The sequence below is a fragment of the Amblyraja radiata genome, chromosome 18, assembly GCF_010909765.2.
Source record: "Amblyraja radiata isolate CabotCenter1 chromosome 18, sAmbRad1.1.pri, whole genome shotgun sequence".
Classification (NCBI taxonomy): domain Eukaryota; kingdom Metazoa; phylum Chordata; class Chondrichthyes; order Rajiformes; family Rajidae; genus Amblyraja; species Amblyraja radiata.
This window is the reverse complement of record NC_045973.1, coordinates 30,421,532-30,438,562: the sequence shown is the minus strand read 5'-3', so window position 1 is coordinate 30,438,562 and position 17,031 is coordinate 30,421,532. Positions and strand designations below refer to the sequence as shown.

The window sequence follows — 17,031 nt, the reverse complement described above, 5'->3', positions numbered from 1 at the left end:
TAATCCAGAGCGTCAGGCAGCATTTGCGGAGGGAATGGACAGGCGATGTTTCAGATCCCGACCGCATGGATTGTCACCGAGTGTTCCGGTTTCCTCTCACATTCCAAAGACATTCAGGTTTGTTGGTTAATTGGCTGCTGTAATTTTTCCTGTGTGTAGGATCGGACTAGTGTATGGGTGATCATTGGTCGGTGGGCTGAAGGGCCTGTTTTTATGCTATGTCTCTAAATCAAACTAAACTTCTAACACAAACAGGAAGGGTTGGCTATCTGAACTTGTTGTATGCAGTGTTAGGTCTACCTCCTGCCAGCTAAAGTCATGGGGATGGATTGAGAGACCCCTACTGTACATCAAATAATAATGGGAGTTTGCCTTTGTGTAACACCTTTAATGCAGTAAAACAGCAAATCCATACTTATTTGTTTACCACAACAAGGGGACTATATGATCAAGATATAGATACTGAATAGAAAGCTACTGAACAGAACAATTCATTAGATACGGATGAAGTGCCAGAAGACTGGAGGTTGGCTAATGTTGTGCCTCTATTTAAGAAGGCTGCAAGGAAAATCCTGTGAACAAGTTACTGGAGAGGAGTCAGAGGGATATGATATGAATGCATTTGGATAGTCAACATGGTTTTGTACGTGGGAGATCATGTTTTACAAATCTGATTTTTTATTTGAAGTAGTAACTAAAAAGGTTGATAAAGGCAATACATTTTGTCCAGAGATACTGCCTTCCCTGCTGTTACTCACGCATTTTGTGCCTATCTTTGGTACCAACACCTGCAGTTCGTTTTTATTGCATTTGGCGTATTATTCAGGTTTTGGTCACCCTGTTATAGGAACAATGTTAAACTGAAAAGGGTGCGGAGGCGAGTTACGGGACTCAAGGAATCGGGGGCCTGAGCTACAGGGAGAAGTTGAGCAGGCCAGGACATTATTCCTTGGAGTGCAGGAGGATGCGGAGTGATCTTATAGAGTTCTATTCCCGTCGAATAGATAGGGTGAATGCACGGAATGTTTTATCCAGAGTAGGGGAAAAACATTGTACAGGTATATGCAAAGGGTGGTGGGTGTATGGAACGTGCTGCCAGAGGAGGTAGTTGAGGTAGATACTATCTCAACTAGTTTAAGAACATTTAGACAGGTACATGGACAGGATGGGTTTAGAAGGATATGGACCAAATGCAGGCAGGTGGGACTAGTGTAGATGGACTTGTTGGTCAGTGTGGACAAGTTGGGCCGAAGGGCCTGTTTCCACACTTTATGATTCTAGTGCAAAGACTATAAAAACATTTTAAAGTGCATATATAAGAGACAATGTATTCGAGAGAAGTGGGGGAATGGGATTGCTCCCAGAACCATCAGGGACTCGATGGGTTGAATGGCCTATTTCTTGGAAATAGTATGAAATGTGGTCACCTAACCCACAGGGGGGATTGCAGAGTATTTGACAGATGTAGATTGAATGGATTTTCTAAAGCTCCATATTCACAGTTGGAAATTGGCTCCATGACAAGTTTTACTTGTGTGTCTGAGTTGAACACGAGACAATTCAGTGTCGTCGTGTTTCCATTCCATTCCTCCTCCCCGCTGGAGAGTCAGACTGCTGACACGACCCTTCAGCCCAGTCACTTCCCACATCCAACAAACGACTTCCTCAATAACAGAACTAGATGTGTTTAATTGTCTCTTCGGATGTACTTCCTGCATCAAATTATTCAGTAGCATTATTTTTAGCAAGTCTTAAAAATATGGTCCTTGCATCAGCACTGATATTTACAGCATTGAGGAAGATTCAGGCTGAAGTGAACGCTGAGCATGACCACTCCTCAGGGCTCTCCTGAGAGTGTCCTTGAGGAACAAGGATAGACCAGAAAAATAAAGTTGAGAAAAGATTTGAGACCCCAAGATGGAGTAACTCAGCGGGTCAGGCAGCATCACTGGAGAAAAGGAATAGGTGGCATTTCAGGTCAAGACCCTTCTTCAGTTTGAGAGACAGGGGAGAGGGAAACTGAAAAGGTACACAAAATAAACGAATGAAAGGTTTTCAAAATGACAAATCAAAGCCAGCAACGAAGATCAAGGATAGTTGGAGCCCACAATGGTCCATTGTTGGCTGTGGAGAGGTGATAACAAGTGGATACAAACAGTGAAACTAAGTAGGACGATAGTGAAGGAAGACTAGGGTGGACGGAGAGAGAGGGAATGCAAGGGTTACTTGAAGTTAGAGAAATCAATATTCGTACCGCTGGGTTGTAAGCTGCCCAAGCGAAATATGAGGTGCTGTTCTTCCAATGCGTGTTTGGCCTCACTTGTCTCCCTTCATGATTTTGACAGATTAGGCAGAGGAACGTTGTTCCCCTTAGCAGATGTTTCAAGGACTAGAGTCACGGTCTAAATTCTTGGGTGGAAGGACGTGCAGAGTGATTAAAGGGTTGTCAGAGCAAATTCAAATTGGGATTTTGCAAAGAAATTCGTTTGGGTCCAGGGTAAATAATGTATAAGAAAAGAGATTAATTTGCTGCGCTCCCCTCCACAGTCTGACAGTGTACTCCGCTTTTAGCCAAAATAACACAAAGCGCTGGAGTAACTCAACGGGACGAGCAGCATTTCTGGAGAGCATGGATAGGTGACGTTTCTTCTTCCGAAGAAGGGACCCGACACAAAAGGTCACATATCTATGTTCTCCAGGGATGCTGCCTGACCTACTTACTCCAGCACTGTGGCTTTTATTGTTAAAAAACAGCATCTGCAGTTCCTGGTTTCTATACTCTGATTTTATTTCAGATTTCTAGCATCTGCAGTATTTTGCTTTGAGTTCTGCCTTAAGCAATATGAATCTCTTCACCATAATCATTTAAAAAGTGGGTGATGCTGTTCATATCACACTGTGGGAGCTTTCTGTGCAGAAACTGGCCATGCTTCAACATCATTTAATTGACTGTAATGTGCTTCATGACCTCCTACAGTCAAGAACATTGTTTACATAGTCATAGAGTGTGGAAACAGGCCCTTTGACCCAACTTGCCCGCACCGACCAACATGCCCCATCTAAGCTAGTCCCACCTACCGCATTTGGCCCATATCCCGCTAAACCAGTTCTATCCATGTACCCGTCTAAATGTTTCTTAAACGTTGCAATAGTTCGTGCAAGTTTCCTTTAGGTGGGAATTCTCATTAAAAAAAGAGATTGGTTAAACGTTTGAAAAAGAAAAATCCAAAGCTTTCTGGGTCAAATTGGATTTTCTTTCAAAGAGGCAACACAGCTCAAAGGGGTAGAATGGCCACTGTCCGGTTTGTTGCTTTTAAGATTAAATGGCAGCCCGGGACGGGTAGTGCAAGCCAATTGTGGCTTCAAGGAAACAGTTTCAGCATTTGGCACCTACAATTCATGTTCTGAATTCAGACAAGGATTTTGGCAAATGATGATTACAGGAAATTAGCTTTATGTTACAATTCAGGCAGTTCTCACAGATCCAATGTGCAGAGAGAAGAAGTGTTTCTCCAAAATGGTAATTGCACACATTTTCGACAGACAATTTGGATCCAATTGACGTGGCTTCACGGAAGTTCATAAGTTCATGTCATAGGAACAGAATTAGGCCGTTGAATCTACTCTGCCATTCAATCATGGCTGATCCATCTCTTCCCCTCAACACCATTCTTCTGCCTTCTCCCCGTAACCTTTGACACCGTTCTAATGAAGAATCTGTCAATCTATGCCTTCAAAATACCCAATTACTTGGCCTCCACTGCCATCTGTGGCAATGAATTCCACTGATTCACCAACCTCTGACTAAAGAAATTCCTTCTCATCTCCTTTTTAAATGGACATCCTTTTATTTTGAGACCATGGTCTCTGGTCCAAGATTCCCCTACAAATGAAAACATCCTCTTCCACATCCACTCTATCCAGGCCTTTCACTATTTGGTAAGTTTCAATAAAGTCCCCCCCTTATCCTTCTAAATTCCAGCGAGTACAACCCCATTGCTGTCAAACGCTTATCGTACGTTAACCCAATCATCCCTGGGATCATTCTCGTAAACCTCCTCTGGATCCTCTCCAATGCCAGCATTCGACAAAGGATATCCATGGGGCCCAAAGAATCCAAGAATACTTTGGCATGCTCTCACCTGAAAATGTATTGGCCTGATCTCCAGATAAGCAAGTGCAGGGGCAAATGGAGTGGTCTTGCTTGACACACGAGCAGATGGGAGGATATTCTCATATTAACGTTAAATTGTGAGAAAGTTGTCCACTGCCCTAAATCAGGTGGAATTCCGATGAGAGATCAAACTGAAGCATTCTCTCCCCACAGATGCTGCCCGACCTGCTGTCTATTTCCATTTAAAAAAATTTTGGTCTCCAGCATTTGCAGTTTTTTCACTTGTATAATTTGGGGACAGCAAACCACCTGGGAAGGAGTAGGAAGGAACTGCAGATGTGGTTAGATAAGAGACAAAATGCTGGAGGAACTCAGCGGGTCAGGCAGCATCTCTGGAGAAAAGGAATAGGCGACGTTTCAGGTTGGGACCCTTCATCTGTTTATGTGTGTTGTCTCAGTCTATCTCCCTAGGATGCTGCGGCAAACAAGATGTTGATTGTTTCTGTACCTCACTATACTTGTGCACATGACAATAGACTCCACTTGACTAAAGCTTGATTAGATTAGTATTACATTGCAGGTTGTGGGAGCTCCTTGTGCAGAGTCAACCCTACATATCCAACATTGACTACACTTATATATTTCATTGGCTGCAGAATGCTTTAGGGTGCCCAATGTTATGAAATGTACTGTGGAAATATTCTGGATAGTAATCAAGGAAGTGGGTGCCAGATTAAGCCAGTTGCAATCTTTAGACAATTCTTCTTGAAACTATGAAATTAGAGGAAACCAAATTCATATCAACAAACAGACAAGAACAAAGACAATTTTGGGAACTTTTTTTTTGGCCGAGGAATACTGAGTTCTGGGTAATGGGGCAGCCATTCAGGATTCTATCTAATAAAGGATCTATCTATCTATTAAGATGCAAGACATTTATTCACACGTAGTGTGAAGCTTTGACATTCTCTGTCCCAGAGGAGCAACTGGGAATATATTTAAGGCTGCAATCGACAGAGCTTTGGAAGGAAATGCAGATGCTGGTTTACACCGGAGATTGACAACAAAAAAAAGTTGGAGTGACTCAGCGGATTAGGCAGCATCTCGGAAGAAAAGGAATGGGCCGTGTTTCAGGTCGCGACAATTTTTCTGACTGAGAGTCAGGGGAAGGGAAAGATATAGAAGGTGAATAGAACAAATGAATGAGAGATATGCAAAACGCAAAACTGATCTAGGAAAGGTGGAGCCCACAATGGTCCACTGTTGGCTCTGGGGTAGATGATAATGAGTATTGCAGACACTCAACAGGACGACTGTGAAACTAGCATGACGACTAGGGGTCGGGGAGGGACGGAGAGAGAGGGGATGCAAGGGTTAGTTGAAGTTACAGGTCTACTTGAAGACAGGTTAGTATGTGTTGCACTTTATCAAGTCAGGGCAGAACAAGTACAGTAAATTGGAGAGCCCTGGAGAGTATTGTAGACCAGAGAGATCTGGGAACGCAGGTGCATGGTTCCCTAAAAGTGCAAAGTCAAGTGGACAGGGTGGTGAAGGTGTTTGGCATTTAGTTTAGTTCAGTTCAGAGATACAGTGTGTAAACAAGCTCTTCGGCCCACCGAGTCCACACAGACCAACAATCACCCGTTCTATCCTACACATGAGGAACAATTTACAGAAGCCAATTAACCTACAAACCTTTGGAATATCAGAGGAAACCAGAGCACCCAGAGAAAACCCACATGGTCACAGGGAGAAAGTGCAAACTCTCTACAAACAGGATCAAACCTGGATCACCCCCCCCCCACCCCCCCCCAACCACAGGAGTCAGGACCTGGCACTGCCTCCGTTTATCTTTACCCCTCAGCTTTCCATTTAATGACTCTAGTATATTGCTTCTTCTAATTCTTCATATTAAAATGTAACGGTGTCATACAACACAAATACAGGCCCTCTGGCCCACCGTCCACACTGACCATCAAACACCCATTTACACTGGACAAGTCTGAAGAAGGGTCTTGACCAGAAATGTCACCCATTCCTTCTCTCCAGAGATGCTGCCCGTCCCGCTGAGTTACTCCAGCATTTTGTGTCTACCCATTTACACTAAAGCTACATTAATCCCATTGTTTCACTCATTCTCATCAACTCCCCCCTACCACCCATCTGCACATCAGCAGCAATTTACGGTGGCCAATTAACCTACCAATCTTTGGGATGCAGGAGGAAATCTAAATCACCCAAGGGGTAATGCACACTGCCACAGGGAAGCCCGTGCAGACAGCACCCACAGACAGGGTTGAATCCGGGTCTCCGCTACACTGAGTTGGTACCTCTATTTTTCACTGTACTTCGGTACACGCGAGAATAATAAACTAAACTGTACAATTAGACAGAATGTCCTGTCTGTGCTCATGAGTCTATGACTCTGACTGTCTGGCTTTTCCCTTCCCCACTGTGTCTCGGAGCCAGGCCCGACACCGCAAGCCAGACCCCTGTTGCGCAGATGTTGCCCATTTTTCCATTCCTTGTAAAATGATATCGAAGAGAATTATCTCCCCAGAAGTGGCTGATTCACATTGAATCTGCAAGTCGTGACCTTCCACCTTCCTCACTGGAGACCCACGGATTATCTTTAATCGGACTTTACCTTGCACTAAACAATATTCCCTTTATCCTGTGTCGGCACACTGCAGACAACTTGATAGTATTGATGTATACCCTTTCCGCTGACTCTATATCACACAACAAAAGGGAGACACAATGACGCACCAGTACAGTTGCTGCCTTACAGCACCAGAGAGACCCGGGTTCGATCCTGACCATGGGAACTGTCTGTGCGGAGTTTGTAAGTTCTCCCCGTGACCACATGGGTTTTTTCCCATTGCTCTCCCACACTCCAAAGACGTACAGGTTTGTAGGTTAATTAGGTTCTGTTAATTGTAAATTGTCCCTGGTGTGTAGGATAGGGCCAGTGTACAAGGTGATTGCTGGTTGGTGTGGACTCGGAGGGCCAAAGATCCAGTTTCCACACTGTATCTCTAAAGGTGAATCGGACAATACCCTAGCTTGTGGCTTAATGTACGAGGAGTGTATGAAGGCTCTGGGCCTGTAGTGCGGGGTGATCGCTGGTCGGCAAGGAGTGGACTCGGTGGGCCGAAGGGTCCGATTCCACGCTGTATCTCTAAAATCCAAAGAATAATCTTTTCACTGTAACCTCTGTACAGGTGATGACAAACTAAACTAAAGTCAACCAGTTTGCATCACTGGTGCTGGTGTGTTATAAATGGGAGTGGAATTAGAAGGGCTGGTGTCCCAAACTGTAACTGTTAGGGGCGGCTGGCCTGCTGAACACAATGACAATAAATCGAGCCGCTGTTCATTTATTGTCCTCTGCTGATTTTTAGGCCGGCTCCACGCAACACAAGAACAAGGCTCAAGAGGGTCACAGTGTATCGCATCTCACATCCTGTAATTACAGAGAGCCGCAGCAGTTAGCAGCTCGTTGGGAAATATATCAGATGCGTTTTAATGAAAGGGCCATAAAAAAAAAAAATACACATGGCACAACAAATATGGAGTTACAAACATTAGTGGAGTACGTTACATGGACTGCTGGGATGGTCACGCCATTATTGAGGAAGCTTGAAAGGATACAGAGAGCACAGTGGAATTAAGAGCTGAACACTCCAGGGTGCTTTAAAGCAAAATAGTTTAACTTCTCTATGAATACGGTAGGCTTAAACATTTCAATCAATCATCAAGAAGGCCAGAAAAAGAAGAAAAAAAACCCATATTATATTTTAGGTAGTTTGGAGTCCATTGCGACATTCCACTGTTCATACGTTCATTAGTTGTAGGGGCTGAATTAGGCCATTCGGCCCATCGAGTCTATTCCGCCATTTCATCATGGCCGTACTATCCTTCCCTCAACCCCATTCTCCTCCCTACAACCCCCCGACACCCGGACTAACCAAGAATCTATTAATCTCCACCTTACAAATATTCTTTGACGGCCTCCGCAGCCGTCTGTGGCAATGAATTCCCTGTTACTGAGTCAGAATGTAAATTATATAACAATTATATGTGGGAATTATCAGCTTTCAGTAGGGGGGGGCTTTGACGAAGTGAACAATGGGTAAGGTGACTTGGTGGCACAGTTAGTAGCTCTGCTGCTCCACTGACCTGGGTTTGACCCGACCTCCAGCATTGACTGTGTAGAGTTTTCACGTCCCTCCTGTGACTTCATCAGTTTCCTCTGGGTGCTACGGTTTCATTGCCATACTCCAAATAAAACGTGTGGACTGGAAGGTAGCTATAAATGACTCCTTGCACGCAGTTGCGTTGAGTTGAGTGTCACGTGCACCAAGGTACAGTGAAAAGCTTTTTGTTGCATTCTAACCAGTCAGCGGAAAGACTATACATGATTACAATCGTGCCGTCCACAATGTACAGATACAGGATAAAGGGAATAACATTTAGTGCCAGATAAAGCCAGTAAAGTCCGATTATGAATGGTCCGAAGGTTTCAAATGAGGTAGATAGTAGTTTAGGACTGCTCTCTAGTTGTTGGTAGGATGGGCCATTTGCCCGATAATAGTTGGGAAGAAACAGACCCTGAATCTGGGCCTAGATGTCGGGTGGGGCCGGCGAGGAGATTGAGGGGAATATGGGGAGAATAAATTGGGTCCGGCACGGTTAGTGTAAACGTTGCCGTAACGGTTGGCGTGGATGTAGTGGGCTTAAAGACTTGTTTCCATGCTGTATCTCGCCATGACTCTGTTAACAAAGTTCAGTGGATTATTATAGGCGACTGACCATGACTAGGTTAACCATGGGCCATCTGAGCACGAGCAAAGCCCCACCAGACTCACAAACAAACGTATTAGAATTAACGAAGTAACTGAGACATCCAGGCGTTAGCCTCAACAATTGCATCATTAAATAGCACATCATGCTGAAGGAATTCCATGTCCTCTGTTGAAGGTGTAAATAGTTGCGCCTCTCTCTGATGCATTGAACCATGCAGATCGGGAGGTGTCAGGGACACGCTCCACCATTCCCTGCAACCTGCAAATGGATATGCGTGGCCGCTGTGTCTGGTACAGAGGTGGGAATAAGGGGGGGGGGGGGGATTGGGGGAGGCAGCGTGACCTACCAATGATATCCGTCAAGGAACAGTACGTTAACACACACACACCACAACACTAGTTTATGCAACAACAGTTTGTTTATTTAGAAAGCCTTGGCATTAAAGGCATCTTGCTCATAATGAATGAATTAACCCTTGGCTTACACCCAACAACTGCAATACTGTAAGCTGGCAAGCCAAACACAAAAGGAAGAGAAAATTCACAAAAGGTTATCTCCCATTTATACTTATGCCCGAGCGAGCAGACAGTGGTCTCCATGGGTATTAACCATTGCTTTGGAATTCCTCTTAGTTTAGTTCAGAGATACAGCATGGAAACAGGCCCTACGGCCCACTGAGGCCACTCCGACCATCAACCACCCTTACCTTTAGAAAAGGGATGAGAAGGAAATTCTTTAGTCAGAGGGTGGTGAACCAGTGGAATTCATTGCCACAGCCGGCTGTAGAGGCCAAGTCGATGGATATTTTTAAGGCGGGCATTGACAAATTCTTGATTAGTACGGGTGTCAGGGGTTATGGGGCGAAGGCAGGAGAATGGGGTTGAGAGGGAAAGAGAGATCAGCCCTGATTGAATGGCATAGATTTGACGGGCTAACGGGCCTAAATCTGTTCCTAGAACTTGTGAACTAGTTCGATCCTACACACTAGGGACAATTTTACAGACGGCGGGACTACAAACCTACCTAGTACTTGCACGTCTTTGGATATTAAATTTCCCAGGAAAGGAAATCATTTGACCTGCCCCAACGCAGGAGATTAAGTACAGGTTTGTACACAGCAGGCTCCCATGAACAGATAGGGAGGTTAGGATCAGAGTCATTGTGCCAACCCTCTGTCTTCTATGAGCAAGTTGGTTCTGAATCCAAAGGACCATGTCTCCATGGATTTCTTGCATCTTAATCTTTAGACTTTAGAGATGCAGTGTAGAAACAGCCCCTTTGGCCCACCGAGTCTGCGCCGACCAGCCATTCCCCTACACTAGTTTTATCTGACGCACTAGGGACAGTTTTACAGCAGCCAATTAACCTACAAACCTGTATTTCTTTGAAACCGGAGCACCCGGAGAAAACCCACATGGACTCAGGGAGAACGTACAAACTCCGTACAGACAACACCCGAGGTCAGGGTCGAACCCAGGTTTCCAGCGCTGTTCATTGTCAGTTACAGTCACATGCACTTGGCACTAATGCCCGTGTTCCACTTAGGTAAACCTGAACAGAAACCTCTGGAGACTTTGCGCCCCACCCAAGGTTTCCGTGCGGTTCCCGGAGATTTTTGTCAGTCTCCATACCTGCTTCCACTACCTGCAACCACCTGCAACCTCTGGGAACCGCACGGAAACCTTGGGTGGGGCGCAAAGTCTCCAGATGTTTCCATTCAGGTCTCCTAAGTGGGACAGGGGCATAACAAAGTTACTATGAGGGACCCAGTGGGGGGGGGTGGGGGGGTGGGAGGGGGGGAGGGGAGCTGCTGCCACGTGTGACTGTTGCCCTAGTTTGCCTGTTGAGAGCAGAAGATAAAACTGCTCAATTAACTTTTTGTAACTTTATTGGTGCCAGAAATGAGGCTACACCTGTGTCCTGCCTAGGTGAGGTCTGCTGTATGACTTTACTGGGTTCTATGCAAAATAAAGCATTTCTGCCTAGAACTGTACCTGGGTACATATGACAATAAAGTATCATAGAATTCATTAATGTTTCCATCAACTTTAGTTTCCCTGGATAAATCTGAATGCTACAGAATCAGATCCTCACGAGCACCAAAGGACAACCCTGCCCCCTCCTGCCCCTCTTCCCCCCCCCCCCCCCCTTCCTCTCCTCCTCCTTCTCCTCCCCCCCCCCCCCCCCCCCCCCTCCCCCTCCCCCCCTCCTCCTCCCCCTCTCTCCTCCCCCCCTCCCCCCCCCCCCTCTCCCCCCTCCCCCCCTCTCTCTCTCCCCCCTCTCCCTCTCTCTCTCTCTCTCTCCTTCTCTCCCCCCCCCTCTCTCTCTCTCCCCCCCCCTCTCTCTCGCTCTCCCCCCCTATCTCTCCCCCCCCCCCCCCTCCCTCTCCCCCCCCCCCTCTCTCCTCCCCCCCCCCCCCCTCCACACACATCTGCAAAAGCACTTCTACCAGCTCATCTGTGGAAGTCATTATGCCATCTATTGGGAGTCACAAACTTCACTTCAGTGGTCGAGTGTTACCGGAAGAGTCGACAGGCTTGTGAAGAATTGCATTTTGTGCCATTGCCCACCGGGAAAGCAATCCACAGCCAAAATTAATAATTTTTTTAAAAAGGAAGAGGAAGTGAGGAAATGGATTACAAGTGTCTTTACACTGGCATTCATCCTACGTACAGAGTCAGACACACAAATAATACAGCCACATGCACGCAGGGATACACATGTACATGTCCAACCTCCAAATAAGCTCTGGACAACATAGACTTAGGTGCTTAAGAAGGAACTGCAGATGCTGGGAAATCGAAGGTAGACAAAAATGCTGGAGAAACTCAGCAGGTGAGGCAGCATCTATAGATGCTGCCTCACCCGCTGAGTTTCTCCAGCATTTTTGTCTACCATAGGCTTAGTTGCTGGTGCACTTAGGTGCATTGGTTTTGTCTTTTTGCACTATTATTGTTTGTTTATTTACACACACACACACACCAATATATTACACAAACTTAACTTTTTTCTTGTTTATTACATTGCTTACGGAATGCTATGTTGACATATTTTATTGTGCTACGCAAGTAAGAATGTCATTGCTCTATCTGGGACATATGAGAATAAAACACTCATGATAAATATATATACATATACATAGTCACACATGGGCATGGACATATACACTCACATACACTATGTGTTCATTCACATACATGTATACGTAAGCAGATACACACGAATGGGTGACGTTTCGGGTCAAGATCCTTCTTCAGACCCATTCCTTCTCCCCAGGGATGCTGCCTGTCCCACTGAGTTACTCCAGCATTATGTGCCTATGTTCGGTTTGAACCAGCACCTGCAATTCCTTCCCAAACATTTTAGGTTACTCGGTCTTCATCATTCCACATCCTGTCATTGAAGCAACCCCCGTTAAAAATCTACAATGCATGTCATACATTGCCCACAAATTCTAACCATCTGTGTGGGATCTTCTCAAAAGCCTTCTGAAAATCCAAACACACACCACAACCACTGGTTCCTCCTCAGCTGTGGTACGAGCTACTTCTTCCAAAACACTCCAATAGATTATTCAAAGATGAATTTACTCAGTGATCTTCTTGTACACACGAACTGCTTGGCACCTTGCTTAGTTCAGTTTAATTTAGAGATACAGCACAGAAACTGGCCCTTTGAACCCCCACCCCCGAGTCCGCGCCGACCAGCGATCCCCGCACACTAGGGACAATTTACAATTTTTAACAAAGCCAATTAGCCTACAAACCTGTACATCTTTGGAGTGTGGGAGGAAACCAGAGTACCTAGGGAAAACCAATGTGGTTTAGTTTATGGTCACATGTACAGTGTAAAGTTTTTGTTGCGTGCTAACCAATGAGCAGAAAGATTATACATGATTACAAATAAGCCCCCCCACAATGTACAAATACAGGATAAAGGGAATAATGTTTAGTGTAAAATAAAATCCAGTAAATTCCGATTAAAGACAGTCCGAGGATCTCCGATGAGGTAGATAGTAGCTCAGGACCGCTCTCCAGTTGTTGATGGTTCAGTTGCCAGACAAGAAACCGTGATGTATATAACAATAAATTAACATTCTTCCTTGTGGTTCAGATGGAGCCAACATTTTAATTAAAAGGGTTAAAGCTGCAATTGACCCAGTCCCTGGGCATACGGTGAAAACAGTATTAGTAGGAGCAAGGAACTGGACAAAGCTGGTTTACAAAAAAAGGCACAAAGCGTCATAGAGTCATACAGTGTGGAATTGGGTCCTTATGCCCAACTTGCTCACGTCAACCAATGTTCCATCTACACTAATCCCACCTGCCTGCATTTGGTCCATAGCCTTCTAAACCTATCCGATCCATGTACCTGTCCAGATGTTTCTTAAACATTGTGATAGTACCTGCCTCAACTACCTCCACTGGCAACTCATTCCATATACCTACCATCCTTTGTGTAAAAAAGTTGCCCCTCAGGTTCCCATTAAATCTTTCCCCCTTCACCTTAAACCTATGTCCCCTGGTTCTTGATTCTCCTAGTCTGGGTCAAAGACTTAGTGCATCTACCCTGTCTATTCCCCTCATGGTTTTATACACTTCTGCAAGATCACCCCGGTGGGAATCGGGGTCTGGTCTACCAGGTCCTCGAGGACGGCTGCAGGAGGTGCCCCCAGGGAACAACAGTGGAGACAGGCCCTTCTGCCCAACTTGCCCACACCGACCAACCTGCCTCGTCTACACTAGTCCCATCTGCCTGCGTTTGGCCCATATCATTCGAAACATGTTTATCTAATAATTTTGTTTTCTGCTTAAGGTTCCAGCCTCTGCAGGATCATGTGTTTCCACATCCGTGAATTGTGTTGGGGTTTACTGGGAAAGAAACACATTTTTTACTACTTTTAAATGTCCCAAAGTGCCTTACAATTAACTACACAATCTAATTGCTCCATTTAAATCGAAATTAGGGCAAATCACGCTGCAATTAAGTGTAGATGCCCACACATATGCTCTCTCACGCACACACTCTCTCACACACCAACACCCACTCACACAGTTCAAACGTTACATCTTCTGACCCTCATTTTAAACACAACTCACAAATTAGGAACGGCAGATGCAATCGCACTGGGAAATGATATACAGTGTTAGACGGAGCAAGCACTGCACAATTCAGGTGGGAAGCTCCCTCTCTCTCTCTCGCTCTCTCTAGACGGGGCACGGGAATGATGATATGCAGATGTTACCAGCTGGGGGAGAGATGACGGACTCGCCACTCTAAACGTGTCACCCCACCACCGGGGAATTTCGTGGAATGGAAAGTCAGTCCGTCCTTTCCCACTTCAGACAGCCAGCGCTCTTGGCATTCAGTGTAGTGTAACTATAGTTGAGTTTCACTGAAGGCTGTTTCTCTGTAATCTACTTACCCGGTCCGTCTGTCCCTGACCCACACTTGTACAGAACTTCCCCAGTAGTCTGGAGTGCCGGCGGCTCTGCACCGTCCCAGCCGGGCACGCCTCAACTCTGATAGTGGGAGTAGCGGCAGCGGTAGAGCTGCTGCCTCACGAGCCGGGTTCGATCCTGACCTCGGGTGCTGTCTGTACGGAGTTTGCACGTTCTCGCTGTGATCGCGTAAGTTTTCTCCCACATCCCGTTAATTTGCCCGTGTGAAATTGCCCTAGTGTGTAGATTAGAAAGTGGGCTAACACGTGAACAGGTGCGATCGATGGTCGGTGGGCTGAAGGGCCTGTTTCCATACTATATCTCTAAACTAAAGTAGTCAGGCGAGGCAGACCGATCTAAAAGCACTAACCACATCCATCTTTATAGTAGTCGCGTGGGAAAAATTATTATCTGCTTTTCTATAAACAAGAGAAGATCAAAGGAAGAAAACTAAAAAGCTCTTAACAACCGCGTCCGATCACAATCTTTACCCAATATCCTTGAAAGATCAGGCGGATTCACTGGTCAATTTCATATCGATTTCATTCATTTCAAACCGGTTACATTAGGCAGTTGATTGCTGCGATATATATCATCCGTTTATCATTAATAATTCCATTAAAAACTCACAATATTCTTTAGGTAATAAATCCGATTCCGGTTATAAATGCCTTGTTGCGAATTTAACCCGAGCAGTCTAAAAGTCATGAAGTGTACAACTTATTAAATGTTGTGTATTTAGTCAACCTAACTCTCACCCCACCACCGCGCACCCAAGAGAAAGAAAACCAACAGATACAATGTATGTAAAGGCAATACATTAATTCACGTACCTTTATAAGTCAGCTTGAGTCTGGGAATGTTCACTTTAGCCCCCACGCCCCACAGATTAATAATATTCCAAAAGAGCAGCGTGCCCAGAGTTCCAGTCAGTGATGTTGCAGTCTTCATGGTTTTATTTTAGAATAGTGAGAATTCAAGTGTTGCAATGTGACAAATTCTTCCTGTTTAATACTTTGGGAAACCAACACCTCCCGAGTCGGGGTGGTCACAGGTGTTGAGTTTGCTCAGTGAGAGTCTCGGCATCAAGGATCACCAAACTTTGCTGCTTAAATCCCAAGGTTGGGCGGCTTAAGCACGGCCGGCGATCCCTGGGTTGATATTGAGCGAGCGAGGCGCCCCTGTCTCGCTATTGAGCTTTTATACAATATTCGCGCCGCCCCTCCCAGTCCCCTATACCCAGGGTGACGCCTCCCCTTCTCTCTCTCTCCATTCAACCCCTCGTACCGCGGCTAACAAACAGCCACACCATCTCCTCCATTTAATTCCATTGAACTCTCCACCCCTCTGGCAAACCCGTGCAGGTTCTCCACACTTGATAAAGACCCAATTCTGCACAAAAATAAAGCGGGTGGATGTCGGCTGAAATTTCATTAGGTCTTCGAGTGCAAGTTGAGATAGTGTCAAGAGTGTTTTATTGTTGTGTGTCCGAGACAGAACAATGGCATTCTTACTTGCAGCAGCACAACAGAGTATGTAAGCATGGTACTCTGTAAACAATATAATAAACGAGGAAAAATGTTCAGTGTTTCTCTATAATGACAATAATAATGCAGGTGTTGGTTTATATCGACAATAGACACAAAGTGCTGGAGTAACAAGTATTGTTAGATCATTCTGACCTATTATATCACCCACCAAGTCTGTGCCAATCAGCGATCACTCCATACACTAACACTATCCTGCACACTAGAGACAATTTACTATTTCACCAAAGTCAATTAATCTGCAAACCTGCACTTTGGAGTGTGGGAGGAATCTGGAGCACCCGGAGAAAACCCACTCGGGCGCAGGGAGAACGTACAAACTCTGTACAAACCCGGGACTCTGGTGCTGTCAGGCAGCAACTCTACTGCTGCGCCTCCTCTATGTTCTACTGCCTGCGTGATTGATTTGAAATAAATGAAATCGACATGAAATTGGCCAGTGAGTAATAGAGTGATACAGCGTGGAAACAAGCCCATCTTGCCCACACCCACCGACCGACCTGTCCCATCTACGGTGGTCCCGCCCAAAGATTTTGCTCCTCTATAATCTTTGGTCCCGCCTGCCTGCGTTTGGTTCATATCCCTCTAATCATGTCCTATCCATGCACCTGTCTAATTGCTTCTTAAACGTTGCGAGAGCACCTGCCTCATCTACCTCCTCAGGCAGCTCGTTCCATACACCCACCACACTTTGGGCGAAAACGCTACCCCTCATTAAATGAGAACATGAGAGGTAAGAATAGACAGACGCTCTCTTTTTACACTCTGTAAAAAAAATGCCCCGCACATATGCGTTAAACACTTTCCCCCTTGGAGACTGATGGACGACCAGAGAGAAGTTTGTAAAATTATTAGAGGCTTATAGAGGATAAACAGTCAGAACCTTTATCTCAAGGTGCAAATGTCCCTCTGAGGAATGTCAAATACATGGGGTTTAGGTGAGAGGGGCAAAGTTCCTCTCCCTCCCCTCTCCCCCCCTCTCCCCCCCTTTCCCCCCCGCCCCCTCCCCCGCCCCCTCCTCCCCTCTTTCCACCTCTTTCCCCTCCCCCTCTCTTTTCCCTCCCCCCCTCTTTTCCCTCCCCCCCTCTTTTCCCTCCCCCCCTCTTTTCCCTCCCCCCCT

At 45.7% G+C, this 17,031-nt stretch overlaps 1 protein-coding gene across 2 annotated transcripts in view; it reads right to left on the bottom strand.

The window, feature by feature from the left end:
* LOC116983323 (semaphorin-3E-like) overlaps positions 1-15,563 on the bottom strand; it is a 144,438-nt gene extending 128,875 nt beyond the window's left edge. For both annotated transcript variants that reach the window (XM_033037029.1, XM_033037030.1), the window contains exon 1: positions 15,198-15,563. In XM_033037029.1, the coding sequence (XP_032892920.1) occupies positions 15,198-15,315 (118 nt within the window). In that variant the 5' untranslated portion in view covers positions 15,316-15,563. The remainder of the gene's footprint in view (positions 1-15,197) is intronic.
* Positions 15,564-17,031: the final 1,468 nt, after the last annotated feature.